The sequence below is a fragment of the Bombus flavifrons genome, chromosome 4 (assembly GCF_040668555.2).
Source record: "Bombus flavifrons isolate JBK064 chromosome 4, iyBomFlav1_principal, whole genome shotgun sequence".
In the NCBI taxonomy this organism is placed as follows: Eukaryota; Metazoa; Arthropoda; class Insecta; order Hymenoptera; family Apidae; genus Bombus; species Bombus flavifrons.
In genome coordinates, this window is record NC_138445.1 from 12742046 (window position 1) to 12760637 (window position 18592).

General features: G+C 39.4%; 3 protein-coding genes across 7 annotated transcripts in view; 2 read left to right on the forward strand and 1 right to left on the reverse strand.

Annotated features, from left to right (window-relative positions):
• Positions 1-1862: 1862 nt before the first annotated feature.
• On the forward strand, positions 1863-9301 carry Srrm1 (Serine-arginine repetitive matrix 1). 4 transcript variants are annotated; one of them, XM_069110733.1, is made up of 15 exons: positions 1863-2125; positions 2241-2330; positions 2480-2602; positions 4201-4371; positions 4550-4713; positions 4793-4984; positions 5052-5858; positions 5942-6073; positions 6144-6656; positions 6804-7029; positions 7117-7202; positions 7287-7522; positions 7590-7745; positions 7825-8315; positions 8398-9301. In XM_069110733.1, the coding sequence occupies exons 1-15, from the start codon at positions 2114-2116 to the stop codon at positions 8608-8610; spliced, it is 3612 nt and encodes a 1203-aa protein (XP_068966834.1). In that variant the 5' UTR covers positions 1863-2113; the 3' UTR covers positions 8611-9301. The 4 variants fall into 4 exon arrangements, with proteins under 4 accessions (XP_068966834.1, XP_068966835.1, XP_068966837.1 ...); XM_069110734.1 differs by having other exon boundaries at positions 7590-7742; XM_069110736.1 differs by having other exon boundaries at positions 6144-6323.
• Positions 9190-11033, reverse strand: RpIIIC53 (RNA polymerase III subunit C53). Its single transcript, XM_069110749.1, has 7 exons — positions 10759-11033; positions 10562-10688; positions 10251-10491; positions 10084-10176; positions 9903-10027; positions 9589-9828; positions 9190-9519 (listed from the first exon to the last, which is right to left on the reverse strand). Exons 1-7 carry the CDS (start codon positions 11004-11006, stop codon positions 9400-9402), a joined length of 1194 nt encoding a protein of 397 aa, XP_068966850.1. The 5' UTR covers positions 11007-11033; the 3' UTR covers positions 9190-9399.
• Positions 11034-11969: 936 nt separating this feature from the next.
• Positions 11970-18592, forward strand: part of Lmpt (four and a half LIM domains protein limpet) — a 71470-nt gene continuing 64847 nt past the window's right edge. The window contains exons 1-2 of one of the 2 annotated variants that reach the window (XM_069110727.1): positions 11970-12167; positions 13257-13536. In XM_069110727.1, coding sequence (XP_068966828.1) covers positions 13492-13536 — 45 coding nt within the window. In that variant the 5' untranslated portion in view covers positions 11970-12167; positions 13257-13491. Of the gene's footprint in view, positions 12168-12687; positions 13537-18592 lie in introns of those variants that run through there. The other variant, XM_069110726.1, reaches the window with a different exon arrangement.

An 18592-nucleotide genomic window follows, 5' to 3' on the forward strand; every position in this document is an offset into this window, starting at 1 on the left:
CGGTTGAATCGGTGCTAAGATACGTCACTGGCCCGTTTATGTTTCTCAGAACCGGACTCTGAAAGCTCGCGCTGGAATCGTACCGACAAACAGGATGGACGTGCAGTCGCAGTACGAATGGACCGTACCATGAATTCCGATGAGTATAATGTACCGTTACCCGCTTTGCGGGACCCTTCACCTCGATTTACTTCACTTGGTTATTTCATAGGCGAGATCCATGCAGCGCCCAAAAGTAGCTGACTCGTATCGTTCATTCATGCCGCTCCACTTGATCATCGATAGTTTTATATTTCTTTGGTCGAATATCCATTTTCTACGGTATTTGTGAGTTTCCTATGCAATTCCAAATAGAAGAGCGCCCTACTGATTCAAAAGTTGAAATATTTTAATTTAAACATAGTAGTTGAGTAAAATGATTTTCGGTTTTATATATAAAACTAATCGTCGATCGTTTTTGTTGATATAACACAGAAAGAAATTGAATTGGACAAATACGAATTCGCACATCGTTCTGTGCCAGTGTCGTATGAGGAAAGTGATAAATAGAGAAATGCCGAAATGTTACGCGTGCAACGAACAATTCTTTCATATCACATGTCATCTTTTGTATTTATAGCTGTAACATGCAAGTATATATTTATAATTTATTACTAGATTTCGATGTATTATGTAAATGAATCTTTCCTTCAATTAATTACCGTAAACCTTTGTGTCCTTTTCTCACCTCTTAAGAGCCATCGAAAGGGAATTATTTCGATTCGGCATGCGATTGGTTTAAAAGCACCAGGGTAGAAACGGTATAAATACATACTTTGAAATCTATTTTCAGCAGCTAACGGTACTAGAAAGATACGCACAGTTCACGCTGATAACCGGAAAAAATATGCAGATCAAAAAAATATCCATCTACTTTTTTCAAAGCAACTATTTGACGTTCTCTCTCTACTTGAAGACGCACAGGAGAAGCTGCGTCGATTTTTATTCCAACTTTTTATTAGTTTCCCACTTTTTTAAATCAAACTATTTTTCATTATATTGCAACAGGCAATAGAGTTGGATTACCTAAATCTTAAAATATAATGACAAAATCTGACAAAATCAAAATTCTTGTCAATAAATAGTACTATGATATGTTGCGTGGCCTTGCTAAGATTTTGGGGAATTTGGCACGGTTGCAGCTTGTGGAGTGCTGAAGCACTCTGCTCGCGTAACAACTTCAAACAATTCGAAAAACTATCTCGATGTTTAAACAAAGAAATACATAACAAGAAAGATTAACGTGAACAATGATTTATATTTAAAACTGAATATTTATAATAGATTGACTATTTTAATAAAGATTTATGATTTAATGAGATTTATTTAGACTCTAAGCTCAAAGCAAAGGTTCTAACGATTTAACGGTTCTCACTTTTCGGTCGCAAAGTAACCCATTTATCTGCTCGGATTTACATGACAATCTACAATTTATTTGTTGTCCAATAAGATAAATTCCTATTAACTAATGCTAATACACATTAATTTGATTGGAACTTACAATATTAGAAAACGAGCGATTTACGCCTTGGCAATGTTCTTTCCTATGGTAACGAAAGTAAATACGAAATTTGAAAATGATCATAGTTGTTACTGATAAATAACTTTGACATTTAATCAATAGATTTGTTAAATAACTTTTGTTCGTTGTCTCGGTTACGCTGCTGTACAGCTAAATTCACAGCTTTAGAATTTACTCGATTATCATACGATATATTCACGTTAGTGGGAGGTCTACACCAGTTCACAACAGATAAATGGAAATATTGGCAACACTTACGAATTGTGGCAGCACTGCTTATTTCCAAGCAACTTCAACTTCCTGTTTTAACAAGACCGACGCCATGTTGGCGGATTGATCCTGTTGTGCGTCTGTGTTCATACGTGCTACGTTCTACCGCGTTTGATATTTGTATATACAAAAGTGTATAAAATTTTGCAAATAGTAAGAGGTGTAGAATTTAACTACGTCTTCTTCCGACTCACATTCTCACGCTTTCTGTTCAGAAAACGAATTGAAGAAGGCAGTTAACATCGAACATCGTGCAATTTTTGCTTTCTGTACATTACCAAAATGATGTACACGGTAAATTCGCTAGACCTTTTGTTTAAAAAATAATGTCTTGTGCTGTTAAAATCCTATCAAACTGTTACTTTCTTCGATATTTTTGGATTAATTTGGATTAATTGCCGAATTTCAGGGGACTACCGCGTCGCAGGACACGAGGTTCAGCGATAAGGAGAAGAAACTTCTTAAACAAATGAAATTTGGAGACTCTCTTACACAGAAGGTAAGTATCTGAGTCCAATATCTGGTTACGTTAATTATATATATTTATATATATATATATGATATATATGTGGTATATTTGGTTACGTTGATTACGGTTTAGTTTCATACTAGTTACAAAGTACTTTATTTTTTTTTTTTTATTTTTAGGTGGATATGAGCAAAGTTAAGCTGGATGTTATTAAACCATGGATAACAACAAAGATTACCCAGATTTTAGGCATGGAGGATGATGTAGTGGTAGAATTTGTATATAATCAACTGGAAGAAAAGGTAAGAAGTTTGTTACATTACCAATTTGATTACAATTTGGCCTAAGAGATTTTAAATTAATGATACGGAATATAAAATGCGTTCACTTGGCTTTTTCCCCTCATCATAGGAAATCGATAAATACACATTATTTCAGCACAATATTTTGTACCAGTTACAAATGCCATCATCCAAAATCTGCACAATGTGCTGACTTTGGAGATGAAAAGCAAGGAGGCAGAAACCATATTAGTCATACTTGCCTCATTGTTTTTTTTCTTTTTTTTTTAAATTTTGATAATATATCATCGAACCTCTATATCCTGTGTATCCAACTTTTATTGATCTTAAGTATCCACTCCAAGCTATATCCTATATCAACGAAAAACTGATGTAGCTGATCCTGCAACATTGTAACATATAAAATCAATGTTTTATCACGTATGTTTGAATTCCCCGTTAGTATAAGTAGAGACCGTTGGTGGGGCTCAACCCTATTGTCCAAATGGCATTCGGATGTGCTCCTCTCTACATCCGATTGGCCGCCTTTCTATCAGCCGTCAACGCTAGCTGATGCCAGCTGGTATGTCAACGTCATCTTAGAACACTGCTGAAACTTCAACCTCAGCACTTCGTCCAGCTTCGACTCATCGTCATCGGAGGAACGGCGTATTCGCAAAAATATCGTCGCATCGTCCTGTTCCTGGTCTTCTCACCTTTATATGGAGCTCTGCCTTGGTCTTCTACCATTCTGCAGTTGTCTTCGTTGCTGCAACTACGCCATCTACTAGCTGCACTGAACATCGTCTTCGCCAACCCGTGACTGCCTCGTTCGAGGTGGTTACACTCCAAATTACAACTGCGAAAGCTTTGCTGCGGCTTTCGATCGTTGGACGTCTACCAATAATCGGCACTACAAACTGGAGCGGAAGGAAATCATCGCACTTCCTATCCAGATGCTGTGGTCTTCTTACACAAGGACAATCGACACACATGGCGGATTCTCCCGAGATGCAGGTTCCTCCATTCTCCGTGCCTTCCAGCCCCATCCTGAGGGATCGAGGATCGTTACATCGTGCAGGTCTGTTCTCCAGTTAATGATTCTCCAGACATTGCGTCAATCCCAGATGCGATTGCCGATCGTGGACGATGCCGGAGGTATCTCTACTCGGTTTGACACTCTTTGTCAATATCACAGGTTGGTGGAACGGTGTTCCTTATATTCCAAATTAATCCTTTCATTTTCAGCTAACATTTTTAACACATATTTGCAAATCCTATTTCAGCATCTACTTTAGCAGTGTTGTTAAATTGAGAAGGTATCTATGTATCTGTGCTACGTGTGCGTTTATCGATGAGTATATTTTTTTCTTAGCATATTGCATATAAGTGCAGCCGTGAAACGAGCAGTTTACTGTTGATGGTAAGGTATATTAGAAATATAAGAAATGTATCTGCTTTTTCGAGGGGGAAAAGCAGTTAGTATCGACGTAGGGAGATGGATATTATAATGTTTACTCTCGTGCCAAAATTGCATAGAACTGAACTTAAAATTTTCTATTGTGATAATATATAATATATGTACAGAAAAATAAAAAACGATATTGTATAATTTACAGTTTCCTGACCCCCGAAAAATGCAGATCAACCTCACTGGCTTTCTGAATGGAAGAAATGCTCGATCTTTCATGGGTGAACTATGGGACCTCTTGGTCTCTGCTCAAGAAAGTGTAACAGGCATTCCAGAGGCTTTCTTACAACAAAAGAAAGATCAAATAAAAAAACGTTTGGTAATTATCAATTTTTATATTCTTAATACTGTGTGAACTAATCTGATAATAGCAAAACAGTTGAGTTACTAAATTTTGACATTCAGGAAAGTTCAATTAAATGAATGCTTCTGATGCATGCAATTCAGTTTATACATTTTTTTATGTTTATTTATAAATAAGTGATTTATGAAAACAGGAAGAGCAGGAGAAACTCCAAGCTTCTTTGGCGGAGAAAGAAAAGGAAAAGGAAAGGGAGAAAGAAAAAGATGAAGCCGAAAGCAAGATAAAAAAAGAAGAGAAAGAACGTGGTTCTTCGAAGGAGCGTCGAAGAGATCGAAGTAGAGATCGTGATAGAGACAGGTATTTCTTTGAATTCATAAAATATTACCGTTATATGCCTTTAAAAATGTTTCAAAAATACATATGTCACTACCTGCAGAAAAAGAAGTCGATCGAGAGATAGACACAGAGATCGTGACAGATCGAGCCGCAAAAGACGATCTTCTTCGAGGTCGCCTAGTAAAAATTCGCTTAAAGATAACGGAAAAGATATGACTGAAATTAAAGTCGAACGAGAAGATTCACCTCAACCTGAAAATGCTATACCGCTCATGCCAGTTAAGACAAAACCGTAAGTATTCTTCTTTTGTTGCTTAATATAAACTCCGGAAAGGTTATTTATCAAAATGTTTTAATAGGGAAGCTGCTGTTGCGATATCGCGATTACAAGCTAAATTAATGAGCATTGCTGATGGGAAAAAGAAAAACAATCGTACTCCATCTCCTGAATCATTAGAAAAAGCAAAGAAATCTAGATCTAGATCAAAATCACCTATAAACCGCACCAAAAAATCTAGGTCCAAATCACCCAGTCGAGATTCAAAAACACGTCGTTCTCGATCACCAGCATCTAAGTCGAGGCGATCTCGATCTAAGTCAAGATCAAGACGATCTAGGTCTAGGTCAAAGTCTAGAAGATCCAAATCCAGGTCACAAGATCGCTCGAAATCTAGACGTACAAAGTCCAAGTCTCCAAGATCGCATTCAAGATCTCGTTCACGATCTAAAAAATCAAGATCGAAAAGCATTGATAGAAGTAAGTCTAGAAAATCGAGATCCGATTCAAGCGATTCAAGATCATCAAAATCTCGTTCGAAGTCACCGGATAAGAGAAAGGATACTCTCGATTCCAACAGGAAACGAGATGCAAGTACAAGCAGTAGCTCCGAATCAGAAGAAGAAAAAGGAGCGAAAGATAAAAATGACTTCGAAATTAGAAAGAAGAAAGATGGAGTACAGGCAAAAAGATCATATAGGAAAACAAATAAGGATGACAGTGGTAGTGACAGTGACTCGAGTCGTGAAAGAAAATCAGTTCCTAAGCGAAGGAGTCCAACGCCACGAAAAGATAGAGGTCGATCAAAGGACAGAGATAGATCGCGAGATAGATCACGCGATAGATCACGGGATAGGTCTCGGGATAGATCTCGAGATAGGAATAGAAGGTGACTATAAATATTATTATATATTACAGATGTTTATTACAATAATCATTATTAAATATGACTTCCGAATTATCTGTGTTCAGGAGATCCATAGACAGAGAACGTGAAAGAAGAAGAGAACGGGAGCGAGAAAGGGAACGGGAGAGATTGGATAGATACAGCGGCAGTCGCAGCATGCGACCTCCATCTGTGCGCAGAGCACCTAGTAGACGCAGGTATAAATCGTGTTTGTTATTCATACCTTTACGTAACTAAATGTCATCGACAAATTCGTAATTATTGCAGAAGCCCTCCTCGGAGAAGCCCGGCACGATATCGTCGCAGATCACCAAGTCCCGGAGATAGGCGCCGAAGAAGATCTCTCGATCGAAGACGAAGATCATCGGAAAGAAGAGACAGGCGTCGATCTCCGGATCGTCGTGATAGCAGACGTCGTTCGCCAGACGGACGGGACCGATCCCTCAGGTACGATAGATCTTCCTCTCGTGACAGATCGAGTAGGCGAGACCGTTCCAGAGACAGGGACAGAAGGGATAGAGATAGAAGATCTAGATCTAGGGATCGTAGGTCTAGATCAAAAGATCAAAGATCATCGGTGGATCATTCGAGAGATGGAAAACGATCTCCCGATCGCTCAAGAGATGCTAAGGAGAAGACAAAGGACAAGAAAGTGGATGAAAAAATTAAAAGATCAACTGATACGGGATCGCGAAAAGAATTACGAAACGGAAGGTCTAAGTCAAGTAGCTCGGAAAGTAGCGAAAGTAGTTCCTCTAGCAATGAGGATGAAGTGACCAGGTGAGTAAACGAATTATCTCATACATTCACGTTTTGTTACAGACCTTACGATTGTCGGAGCGTAAAGCAGCTACGTTGTGTTTCCTGCTTAGCAGTGAACAAACGTTCTTACTTTCTCTAATAATAATTTTCACTGTCTGTGTGCAGAAAGTCACTAGAGCGGAAATCGTCTCAAGAAAAGCGAGAACGCGAGAGGGATCGTGAACACGCAGATGAGAAACGTAAAGAAAAGGAGAAGCCTATCAAGGAGGAATCCATCAAACGACCCGAAAAGGACATCAAGAAAGCTGAACCTGTGAACATCAAGAAACCAGATCTCAGCGTTTCTCCTAAAAAACTTCAATCTGCTACGCTTCCTGTAACTAGACACAGGGTAAGTTTAAGACAGTCATTTGTATTATATTTGTAATATATAACATATATTTCTAATTTTGTAATTGCGTCTTTTTCATTATTCTAGTTTTCGAAGAGTTTATCTAGAACGCCGTCTCCGTTTAAAAAAACTGAAGACATCATAGCAGCGGTTAAAGTCAAACAACCATCGAAGTAAGTTTGAAGTCCTGTTCTTTAAGTATTGTTTAAGATATGTAAAGAAAATCATTTACTTTAAGCATTTATTGTCGTTTTTAGAGAAGATAACAAAGAGGAGTCACCAAAAGAAGAATCGAGCTTTTCATCTGCGGATACGTTCCCGTTAAAAAAGGATGAAAAATCGATCAAATCAATCAAAACTACATCCGAGGACAAGAAGTCAGGTCAAAAATCGGCAGAACCAGTTCTCTTGAAAAAGCCAGCAGAAGTAATAAAAAAATCGAAGAGGGAAAAACGCGATGGTTCTACAGATTCAAATGATAGTGAAAGCGAAGGTAGGATGAAATTGAACATGCAGGAATTATGTTTCTTTAACATTTTTTGCATTGTTTCTCATTGCAGGTAAGAAAAGATCAAAAAAGTTAGAAAAGTCCAAGAAATCCAGGAAAGCTTCCACGGATGAAGAGAAGTCGGACAAATGTGGTTCTAGTTCAGATTCTGAAGAGGAAAGAAAGCACGCAGAGAAAACCAAAAAAATTAGGGATTCGAATCGAGGCGGTAAATTTTACATAACTTAATCTTGCAATTCTAATTCCTTTACAATTTTAAAAATTTTTAATCCCGGTGGTTTCCATAGATTCATTAGATGAACGTACAAAGGACAGAAAAGATAGTAGAAAACGGGAAATGAACGAAAACGAATCTCGTAAGCGACCGAAAAAAGAGTTAGAAGAGGAAACGAAGAAATCAAAAAGATCTAGGAAAGATTCCTCTTCGGGAGATGAAGAACAGAAGGTAAAAAGAAATAAAACTGAAGACGATAGATCCAGATTACGAAAATCCAAAAAAGATTCGAGTTCGGACGATGAGCCGAAAAAGACACGAAAACGAAGAGACAGTTCTTCGGAAGATGAAAAGTCAAGAACGAGGAAGTCAAGAAAGGATTCTACAAGCGAAGACGAAGGGAAAGTACGTTTGAAAAAATCTAAGCGAGACTCAAGTACAGATGATGAAGAGATTGGAGAAAAAGATGCGAAGAAAAAGAGAAAAGCGGATGACAGTTCAGATGAAGAGAAAGTGAAGAAAAAACGTAAGAAGAAGACTAAAACTAGCACTAGTGAATCAGAGGTAATTGTTTATTTCATCAAGGCTTAATTTGTGCAAAATCTAGATTTTCACTTGATTCATTATTTGTAATTTGTATTTTTAGGAAAGTGAAGTAGAAGAAAAGAAAAAGAAGAAGGATAAAAAGCACAAGAAACATAAGAAGCATAAGAAACATAGAAAACATAAAAAGAAGAAGGTTGCAGATTCTGACGAATCTGATGTAAGTGAAGGTAATACAGAAGAATTAGAAAAAAAACTTCGCGAGAAAGCATTAAAATCGATGAAGAAAGGACACAGCATAGAAGGAAGTGATTGAGGTGTTGTGTGATTTATCGAGGGTGTGTTACGTGTGTGTATCTCTGTATTACAATGCACTTGCTCTGATTGTATCACGAATACATTTCTGTTTATTATTAACGTTAAGTAGGATTTTATCGTGTCACACTTTTTGTGTAAAACAAGTCTGATGTTACTAAACAGATCCATCGCTTAGATGAAGAAACCTAATTTTTATGACCCTAAATATTAAGATTACGAAGTTGAATACAATAGCTGTTTTTTTTTTTTTTTCTTATTAGCAAACAAAAGTAGTTATTATCATAGGAATAATAATTTTTGTGCCACTTTAATGTACGTTTTTTACATCTTTTAAAGTTGACACAACTAAGCAAATACATGGTTTTAGTAGTTTATAAGTTTACAAGCTACTTATCATTTTATAGCGTATTGATGAATTTAATTTCTAAATCTGATTTATGTAAAAATAATTTTTCATTGAATTATCTATTATTAAGCCAGAAGCATAAATTGCGTCTTGGAACAAAATATTAACGTACTTTATAAGGAATCACGCCCTCTTGTTGACGTATTCATTCACATAAATTATATAATAAACTTTATTCTACAATTACTGTAAATTTATTTAGGTGTATGAATTAGTGGATTTGTACGTGACATGACTTTCACGTATACTGTAGTATTGAAAATACATGATTTTTGAAAAATTCGCTTTTTGTATCTTAAATGACATTAACTTTCATTACATTTACAAATATTCCGCATAATAAAGAATATATAATAAGATCTATTCATATTAAAAATTTATTTATAATTTGGCCAGCATTGATTCCCAATCAGGCGAACATATCAGCGTACTGGTTACTGGACCTAAATTAATAAGATCACCGATTAAATTTTCGGTATCCACTTTTGCGGCAATAAGATCCTGCAATATTAATTATTATTATTATAATTATAACTTCATCCAATATTTGCGATCATTTCAGATACATACATGCCGAAAACTAAGATGCGACCCAACATCAACAGTTAAATTATTTTCTCCCAGTAATAAGCGTGCTTTACCCGATTTCAATATCTGTAACTTCCCTAAAATACCAGGTTTTAAACTATTTAAAGTACAAAATTCCGTTTGTTGTTTACTTTCATTCTCCTTGTCGTAATTTGTAATATTTGATCGAGTTGGTCTAGTGTCTTCTGCACCACCTACTAAACCTGGTAAACAATCTGGAAACTGTATTAATTATTTAGTGAGTTATATGTGAAAATGAATATTACTTTTACTTCATTTTTAATAGAATTCCTTACCTGCATTAAAATATATGAATTTGCTTTATTTTCAATAATCTTAGGAATGCTTTCTAAAAGTTCATCTTTTGTTTCTACATCAGATTTGGGTATCTTAAGTTTATGTTCCTTCTTTGGTGGTAATACTAAAAGTAATGTTATTATCATTATAGATCAAAAGAGAAAAAAGAATTATGCTTACCCTCTCCATTTTCCAAAATAATGGGTTTCCTATCTATTTCTTCTTCCTCCTCTTTTTCAATTGGTACTTTAGTGTCTTCTTTGTATAACTTTCCTATAATAAGTAAAAATCAATAAAATATGATTTTTTTTTAAATAGTTACTAATACCTAGGAAGTTATTAGAAACCTTTGATCATTGGCAAAATAACTGGTCCATTATCAAAGTTTATGGGTTCTCCATCATCGACGAAATCATCTCTTAGCAGTAACTTTACTTTTTCTTCTTCTTCAGCTTTATCAACACTACGGTTCAATTCTAATTTTGGTTTTTCTAGACATACTTGAGCACTTCTATCACTATCCCTAGAACCACCACTATAGCGTTTTCCTGGTGTACTCACTATTCCAGTGGACCAAACGCCGCTAGACTACAAACATATTTTATATAAAATGTCGTAATATAAAGTTATATTTACTAGAAAAATATTTTCATTATACTTGAATCAGATTGCTAGATCCCCTTCCACGTCCTCTGTCGCGTCCTCTATCTGCATTACCTCTGCCACGTCCTCTATTATGGTCTCTACCTCTGCTTGTCCTTGCAGAATCATTTTGCGTTAAGTCTCTGGAAAATAAGCATCGTTTCATTAAATTCATAAACTTAATCATTAATTCCTCTTATAAAGTTGACTTACTCTTTTTTCTTAGTTCTCTGAACATTTAGGTTTGGTATATATACTTTCTTGGATTTCTCAGTCTTAATGTTACCCCCCAATGTTAAATCTCTTGGCAAACGGAAAGAAGTTAATCTAGTAGTAGCTGATAAACCAGGTTCGGTTTTAATGTTTTGTATAGGTACAGGCAAAGATGTGCCAGGTTCTACCTTTATTTGGATATTTGGTGGAAGTGAATTGCTTGCATCGTCAGACTTGTCAGAAGACATTTTTAATTATTACAAATCAATTAACAGCTAAAATCAAATATTATATATTAGTTATCGATAAAAACAATGTAGTTTTAAAATATATTCTCACCACGAAGAGGTATAAAAGGTTCTACTACAATGATATTTAAGCACAGTACATCACACATAACCTCTAATATACATAATAATCACAAATTTTATAAAATGTCTTTTATCAAGACATGTAAGTATCAATAAATAAATACGACATTATAATACAAAATTTCATTGAACGTGTCTTGCGATGTAACTTATAAATCTTTCGGATCCATGATGCATACGTTACGCTATGTCGTATAGGTCGCACGTGTCTTACTATACTCTTCCATTTTGTTTTGCATATAATGTTTGAAATGCATATTTATTTCTGTACGCATTTTTAGTTATAAGTACAATTTTAATTTGAAAACAGAGATGTTACATTAATAGATAAAAATAAAAATAATTTATTTCGACTTGTTCGTATATTGTGACATGTTATGTACACATATCTTGTTTCTAATTTAAAAGGCAGTCATTCTTTTACAAAATAAAATCATGTAAGACAGGTAAAGGAATTTTGTATTAAAAAAAACTTCATAATTATATTTTCATTTACATTCAGGAAATATGTTTTTTATAATAATATCTCATGTTTATTTCGGATATCCGTGTGTTGCAAATACAATTAGAGTACAGTGGAAAGGCGGGTATTTTGAAAATTACCATAAGACATTGAAAAGTAAATGCGATTTTTTAGTGTGCTGGTATCTTGAAGTCCTGGCAGGATATTCCAGATAAGCGATAATGCGAACAGTAACCTCCAGGAGACGATGGAGGTTAGCGATGTTTTCAGGATGGCTAGTAATAGTGACATGGGCAGGAGAACAGACTTCGTGTGATGAGGTCATCGTATGGTTTTTTAGCCGCGCCGGCAGTCGCGACGCGGAGCGCCCGAACGCCGGCTGCTACGTATAATCCTGCGGCAGGGACATGCTTGCCATGTGCCTACCCACGACGTATCGTTTCTCCCATCGCGAGTGCAACGTGTCCTCTTTCTTTTTCGGTGTCACGAAACCGTCGTTCGTACGCGAACACGTTCACCTTCCTTTTAATTCATTCGCTTCGACTTGCTGGTTTTACTTCTGATTACGATTTTCAGTGAGTTTCGAGCCCCAAGAACCTGTGGCTACGAGTGCCTGATTTCGAATCGACGTAATTTCTACCGGCTAGACAGATGACCGATTTAAAAGGCGACCGGTCAACTACGGTTCTTAAACCTGTTTCTCTCCCCCTTGGACATGAAACACGTCGAGTTTTCGAGTAGCCTGCCTTCGTGATACCTGCGCGTGGTATCTTTCGGTCCAAGTCCTTTCTAGTATTTGATCTGATGAAAATTTATCCGTGAGAGCGGCATTCTCCGCTTCAAGATCAAAACATGTTTATGCACGAACTTCCGCGGCCCGAGACTATTTCGTATTTTCGATCGATTTCGCCGCTAATACACACCACGAGCTGAATACCTTTTACCCTTTGTAAATATTCAAAACTTTTGTGAACACCGCGAGAAATTGGAGGGGGCGGTGCTTCGAAGGATACCACGTGTTTCAGGGTACGCGACGACGAGCAAAATATCGCGGCGCAGGCGCGAACTACGGTGCTCGGTAGGCGAGTTTCAAATCTCTTATCGCAGACTGCAAAGCGTGGTTCTGCATGAAACGGTGCGCGTTTTGTTCATAGAACCGTGAACGTTAATTCTCGCGTGTCGTCCACCGGATGCTGTCAGATATACAGAGTGTCAAATTCGAGATTGCTCGCAGGAATCGATAGCCAGTTTGTTAACAAAACTTCGCTGGCAAAGCTTGCAAAAGCTTGAGATCATTTGCACAGTTGACGTTTGAAATAAAAAATATTAACAGACCGGATAAAACGATTATTCTTCTTCGTTGATAACCGTTTCATTATTCGGACGATTCGGTCAATGTACACGGATCGTTTTGTGGTCATTTCGATGCAATCGCGTTTCGACGTTTGCATGGTAAGATTGTAAATAACCAGTTGTTTATAGAGACAACCTGTGTCGCGTTTCGCAAGCCTTACTTCCTTCGTTGGCATAACATTAGCACAGTCGATTTCACGATTGACCGTTAATCGCATCGTTGTCCTTTGTCGGTTGAGTCGAGGTGCAAAAACGGTGTGTGAAATCTCGCGTGAATTCGTGTACTCGAAAGACGTTTAAATGTCTTTCAGTTGTCGCGCGCACGTGTACAAGGATGCGTCGAGGCGACTCCTAGTTCCTATGAGTTTAAATTTTTGACTCGCGTTCGCGCGTGTCGGTGTTCCGCGTGGTATACCATTCATCTCACGGCGAGAACTTGTACTCTGTTGAGTGGCGTTTCGAGAGTTCTGGGATATCGAGGATCGTCGAGGATCGTCGACGCTACAAGGAAGTGGCTCGGACCGGAAAAGCGATTGTTTTGCCAAGATGAACGGCGTGCAGCGAATGCCTAGTGACGCCTTCGACACCAAGGTGAGATTACAATTTATTCGTTCAAACGTCTGCGAATTAACATGTCTCGAATATTCTGTACATAGTAGACTTATGCAAATGACCATTTAACACCGTGCAGCATTCCTGGATAATTAAGTATTGCTGTGAATTAATATGAATAACGTTACGACGTCGTAAGCAACGAACGTAGAAACTTTGTTAGCGTGGACAGGCGCGCGACAATCTATGAACGTGTTTTATAAAAAATAAAATATGAAAATTACGACACGATTTGCTCCAAATGTGTCTCGATTTGCGAGGTTATCACTAGTCGATGAAGTAAACCGAGACAGTGAAGGTTATTTAAAAAGCATCGTTTGACATGTGTACACGTAATCGGGTCGACCTTGGCCCGCGTAACCCAGTACATAAGACGTCCTTGAACGGGGTCGTTACTTCTCGTAGGAACAAACGATCGTACACAGTTTCTGTCGTTGTCTAGGCACTTTGTTCCGCCTATCCGTGGCCCCGATAGGCGCGTTCCCACGTTAAAAACATTTTTTTTCTCTCTTTCCGCAATGCGACTCGTCCTTCGCTAACATATTTTCGACAAACATTACTATCGATTACATCACCTGTCTTGTATAGATAGCCAATCGTTTATCGATTTTACTATTGCTCGCTTCACCATTGCGAATCCGTTTTAAATTTGTTTGTTCACTGCAAGTAGATAAAAAATTGATCGTCGTCAAGTTCTTGGTCCCATTCGAGAAAATGGAATGTCCTCGGAAATGGTTACCAAGAGGACATCGATCGCGGTTAGATTTATACCGTGCAACCTCGCGTGTTACTTTTTTCTCACGGAATACTCGCGGTAGAAGCGCTATGTTTCTCCACGAACATATTTCATGGCGCTTTCGATTATTTGCACATTAGTAAAAAAAACCTGATATTGCGTGCGATGTAATAGGAATTCTTCCATCGTTTCACTCACTTGCCCGTTTGCTTGTTGCATTTCGATTTCCGAGCAAGATTCGATATACCTTCTATCAACTAACTTCGTCGAATTAAAATTCTACAGCCTACAGCACTCGAGTTAAAGTATCAGAAGAGTATTAGTTAGTAGAGATTTTTTTCGAAAAATTGAGGAGAATCCACGTTTAATTGGAAGCTCGTAGTAATCGCTCGTGTCAGGAACAGACTCGGGTTCCCTTCCATGAAGATCCTTCATGGAAAGCTCGACAAGCTGGAGTAAGGGGAAAAAAAAATACGAGAGTAGAGAGGCGACAAAGGAAACGAGTATACTCTGGTCTCTTCGCCACAAATACGAGCAGAGTTCACCCACTTTCCTGCCTGGCAAGGTGGTCACCGAGAAAGCATTACCATTCGGTAAGGGGCTCGCTGGTGTGCGTACGTGCGCGTCGAACATAACGTGCAATTAGGTGTCTTAACGCCGAGGCTGGTGCACCGAGGTAACGCGATACCTATACCGGTCTATGGCAACGCGACTCCATCGAGCCCGAGCTTGATTCGAGCTGGTCGACACGCTAGCGTCGATTTCAACCCTCCAGGCTTGTCTCGTTGCCATCGTGTTTAGAAAACTCCTTCGATTGTCTGGTATGTTCTGCCTGCAAAATTGTTAGATTTCAGATCGTTTTATGCTTTAGTGGTATAGGTGGTTACCAGCGATTGGATTTGTTGTCCTATAGCGATTTGGATTTCGATCGATTTGGGATTGCTGCTCCGCATTTATTTACATTACGTATTTGTTTCGTCAACAAGCTCGAACGATTTTTGTACTATGGACGAGAATACAGATGGAGAATTTAATGTGTACGAAACTAGAAGAAAATAGTATCACAGTGGAAGAAACGACATAGTCCGATATCTCTTCGCAACAGAGATCTCCGAAATGCTGTTTACGCAGGCGAGTTGGACGATAACGTTACCCTTAGAGAGGAAGTTGGTGTAACCGATATAAATAGCGTTGACGAATGCCGTGCAATCTCGTAACGCGATCGCCTCGCGATTTCTTGCGCTTTTTGCTCCTTGTTTCGCCAGCCGAATAATACACGCCATTCGAGGCGGTTAATCGATTAGGATGGCTTGGATAAAAGCGATAAATCTATTACATCGCAACGATAGACCTAAGTCAAAGATATTACCGTTGTTGCGGCGTTTACGCGTTGCGTAAGCGAAGTTTATCAGCAGGGCAGTAATCGGTAAAAAAGTATACGACACTGTTGATTCATTCTTCAAATCCGCGAACACGGTCACGCGTGCTTTCGAGGATCCTCTTACAAGTTAAAGTTAATATTTTGCAAGTCTGGTTTCTGTGACGTATTCGCGGACGCTTTGTCTTTCCTCCTAGGACAAATTGAAGACGAAACGACACGCGATGGTACCGGTATTTTCGTATCCACGTACATCGTTCGCCTGTCGGTTTCGCAACGAGTTGCTCGTTTTCTCGTCACGACATTTCACTGAACCTTCGTCGCTCCGTGATGGCGATCAGGCTGCTAATTAAACGGGTACACCGAACGATCCCGTTTCGATATTTCGCATAGACATCTTAGCCATGGTTAGCGCAAGGTCTCGTGTTATTAAAATGCAATAAACTAGTCGCGCGTGCTACGGGAACGTTCGAAGGCTGGTCTATCTCGAAGCTCGAGTGAAAGCAACGGGAACCCATTCGCTCGACCTCTTTTTCTTTTTCCCTGCTCATGGTTTTTTCAATCGAACTTTAGTTTCGCGTTACCCGTAAGACTTTCACGTAGCCACGTCCAGTTGTGCGCTTGCGACTAAGCCAGACTCACGTGACTGAAATCGAAAATCGCCGATCGTATCGCGGGGAGCCGCTCCACGCCGTTCGAATTTCCGCCACGATTCGTCGCGGCCGAGCAAAACCTCGCTTTTGGTACTTGACCGACGTTTAGCCTAACTGCAAGCCGCGGTTCTCGTTAAAAACCGAGGCCTATTGTTACCTTACGAAATTGCCGTGATAAAACGCGCGATCGATCATCGGTTTCCCTCGGACAGGCAGCTATTAATCTTATTTCGCAAAACGGCAGCCGCAAATCGCGAGATATACGGCGTATTTAAGCGAACGGTTCATTTGCCGCAATTAGGTCAATTATTATCATTTGCTGGAACAAGTCGTAAACGGGCGCGAGTTTCTCGCTACGCACGAGACAACGTTAGGAAACAAGGTACAACCGTACCGTTTCTCCTTCTCTCTTTTACGATTTACCACGTCGCCGGCTCAGCGCTCTTCCCTCCGTGATTATCCACGTTAATCCTCCAACGCCGCTCCGTATCGCCACACCGCCGTATCATCGCGCGGTTCGTGACGCGACTGGAAAAGAAATCGCGAGCCGTGGATGATGCATCGCGACCAAGTTCCGCGGTATTGCGACCTCATAACTTCCGCCGCGTTCACCAGCGAAAGTAGGATAACTCACCAACATCGTCGTCACGTATGATATTTTCCTCTCCTTTGTTTCTCCTCCTATAGCTACGTGTTAAACGTTGAAAAAATGACGAGATAATGTTGGTTCGCGCGAGCCTTGTCTAGACGATTGTACGATTATCTGCGATCGGAGCGCGCTCCAGCGAAAAGAATATGCGATGTCCTCGTATTCAGACTATCGTGTAGAGTATAGAGTACATATCGGTGTCCAGACTATTCTAGATCTCTGAATGGCTGACAAACAAGTTGTCTAACGAAAGAACAAGCAGCAACCACGATTTCACGATCTACTACGCTACCATTTTTGGGGGCGAATTTTGATTGAATGCGTAAATTCAATTTCAAAAGATCCCAACGATAGAAAATGAACGATCGAGGATGGAACGAAGAGGGGAATCGCGCGAGCGTCTCGTGGAAACGGGGAGAATTGTGCCAATGTTGCGCGTCGTGTTTTCATTTACGGTTAAACGAGTTCTCGGACGACGAACATGGTTACCGCGTATCGATTAGGGAATCATCGGGTTCGAAACGATCGTTTCGTCGATCGAGCAATACCGGCGACACGCGATCCCATTGCCTTTCGAAATAGAGGCTTGTCAATTATTTCTCATACTCGACAGGAGTCCACCGGCCAAAGATTCGATATCAATTATCAGTTACACGCATGACGCGCGTAATTGCCCGAGTACGTTTCCACGACTTGTTTTTCCCTTCGGCGATTTATGTCTTCATCTTTTCGCGATCACGTCGCATGATGAATGGTACGAGAAATGGAACGTACACAAAACGTTTGTTTCGTAGGTCGATGTGTACCTTTTCGCATGGCAGTCTGTCGGTATTGGAAATTAGCTCCTCGAAACGTGGCACCGTAGGCCGTTCGGAATCGGTTCTTCCGGACAGCTGGTTAGAATTATCCGTAGAGTTCCTCCGAGAGCGTCACGTTAGTAGAACTTTCCAAGACGTTCCAACGAGGAGAAATTGCTGATTTATTAGAAGCAGAAACGGTTGAGGCAGAAAACGCGAGGTCAACGTAGGATTTCTGTGGGTGATTACACGTGTACCCTCTGTTGAACAGATTTCAATTAACAGTGACTGACGATCGACGAGGGTACCAAAGTAATTGCCGGTAATAAAGCAACCTCAGCTTCTCTGTCTTCCAGTAGGTAGGATCGATCTTTTTGTTCCGATTGAAACGAGCGTCGTTTCGCGGCAAGCAAAACGATTTCGCTTCTTACCTTTCCTTAATAGTTTGCTAATTGCAAATTTGCAGAATAGATAAAAGAAAACAACGAAGCCGTATCGGTGCTAAACGGCGACAGAGGAAAGGGAAAAGTATTTTTAAAGAAGAAACTGAGAAACGTTGCGGAAAATGGAAACCGCTTTGAGCCAACGGTCGCGTGTTTGTCGGCAGTTGTGCTCCTCCGGGAGTCGCGTGACTCCCGTGGGATGCTTACCTAATGCTCGAGGAGGATTCGTAATGTAACGTGGCCAACGTTGGCCAAGTTCTATGGCTACGTAACATAGTGACTTTACAAACGGGGCGCCGGCAATCCCACGAGACGTGTTTATAAGCGAACCAGATAGATGACTGTCATGCCTAAGAAACAGCCGGTTAATTCGTTCGAA